The 1873-nt window shown below is 37.2% G+C and overlaps 1 protein-coding gene across 1 annotated transcript in view; it reads left to right on the top strand.

Annotated features, from left to right (window-relative positions):
* COL4A5 (collagen, type IV, alpha 5) overlaps positions 1-1873 on the top strand; it is a 272036-nt gene that overhangs the window by 187172 nt on the left and 82991 nt on the right. Inside the window, exon 32 of the mRNA XM_011982572.1 lies at positions 483-632. Coding sequence (XP_011837962.1) covers positions 483-632 — 150 coding nt within the window. The remainder of the gene's footprint in view (positions 1-482; positions 633-1873) is intronic.

Here is a 1873-nt window from a genome sequence, read left to right as displayed (position 1 = left end):
AGCTCACTCCAAATTCCACTTCCCAGGTTCACACTATTCTCCTGCCTCAGCCTCCCCAGTAGCTGGGACTACAGGTGCCTGCCACCACTCCCGGCTAATTTTTTTTTTTTTTGTATTTTTGATAGAGATGGGTTTTCACTATGTTAGCAAAGATGGTCTCGATCTCCTGACCTTGTGATCAGCCCTCCTTGGCCTCCCAAAATGCTGGGATTACAGGCATGAGCCACCGTGCCCAGCCAGATTAAGCATTAATTTTTTATATTCAGCCTCTATCGTTGTCAAGGAGTTCCAGAAGGAGGGATTGCTATCTGAGTGTAAAAATGTGTATGCACTCAAGTAATTCATAGAGGACATCCAAGGTGCATAAATATTTTGAGTGGCCAGTGGCCTACTCAACTGTGAAACATGTGAATAATCTTTATATGCATTAATCTTGGATGGATAAAATGGATATATTGTGTTTTCACACACATTGATTTTAGGTGATGATGGCTTGCAGGGTCAGCCAGGACTTCCTGGCCCTGCAGGAGAAAAAGGTAGTAAAGGAGAGCCTGGCCTTCCAGGCCCTCCTGGACCAATGGATCCAAATCTTCTGGGCTCAAAAGGAGAGAAGGGGGAACCTGGCTTACCAGGTGAGTGAATGAATTTATTTATGAATATTTTTCCTGGTGTATCTGAAGTTTAATTTTTAAATAGCATGGAAAGTGACTTATAATACAGAATTCACCAACAAAGGCACTTTAAATGCATCAAATTTTGGTAATAAATATTAATTTTCACTTCATCGATACTGTTTCACCAATCAACTTTTGTTTGAGTATTTTCTTTGTAGTTTCCCTATCACGAGCTTTACCTAACCACTAGTGAGGTTTTAAAATAGACTTAGGCAGCTAACTACTAGCTTTCTAAAAAGTAATACAGGAAAGGGATATATAGCCACAATCACTTGAAAAACAAATTTCAGTGTTTAGGAAATTTGCTAGTCCTTTCATTTTTTTCTTCTTAAAACCAGATGAGGATGAATGGTACATTGTTGTACCACAGTATTTTGATATCCGTATCATACTTGGCTTTCAAATACAGTTCACTGTTATTCTATGTTGGCAGAATAAACAAGTATTGGACTATGAACAGCCAAGCTCAGCCCTGGGGGAAGTCAGTGAAAGTAGATCTAGGGAACAATTGTGTCCATATAGTTATTTTATTAGAAACAAATACAGTGTAAAATATAATGTGGGGCTTTCAATTTTTGTTTTAAAAAAAAATCTTTTCCTTTTTATAGAAGTCGTAAAATATGGATAAGCATAAATCATTATATAAAGCACTTAGCACCCAATCTATATAGAATAGCCTTTCAAGCAATATGGAATGTTAACACTAGCTATATCTGTGTATCTGCAGCTTATAGTAAAGTTTGTGGCTCTTTTTATGTTCTATCCATCAATATTGTCAGTTCATGTGTATGTGTATGTGAGTGTACACAGATGTTATCAGTTTCCCTATGAGCAGGATTTGTTGGGATTTTTCCTCAAAAAAGAATTAAAAATATTAATGCAGTGTTGTATGTAGTCAAGAAAGAGGCAGGGTCACCTAATTTTTTATGGTTGTTAAAATGAAATGACTTTCTTAGCTTACCCCTTGCAAGGCTTCTTTTCTGTTTCAATTATGCTTCCTGTATAATAGGGGCAGTAAACTATACTTGACCTCTACTATAGGCTTATTAAATATAGTCGGAATCTAAGAGATAACCTAGAGATTATCTGTCCTTATTCCTTATTTCTTCATTTCCATTGTAAGAAAATGAGGCCCAACCTGTTGTTGGGTGGGGGGAGGGGGGAGGGATAGCATTAGGAGATATACCTAATGTAAATGA

The sequence above is a fragment of the Mandrillus leucophaeus genome, unplaced genomic scaffold (assembly GCF_000951045.1).
Source record: "Mandrillus leucophaeus isolate KB7577 unplaced genomic scaffold, Mleu.le_1.0 Scaffold1055, whole genome shotgun sequence".
NCBI lineage: Eukaryota > Metazoa > Chordata > Mammalia > Primates > Cercopithecidae > Mandrillus > Mandrillus leucophaeus.
Note: the sequence above shows the minus strand (reverse complement) of the source record. Positions and strands in the feature narration are given on the sequence as shown.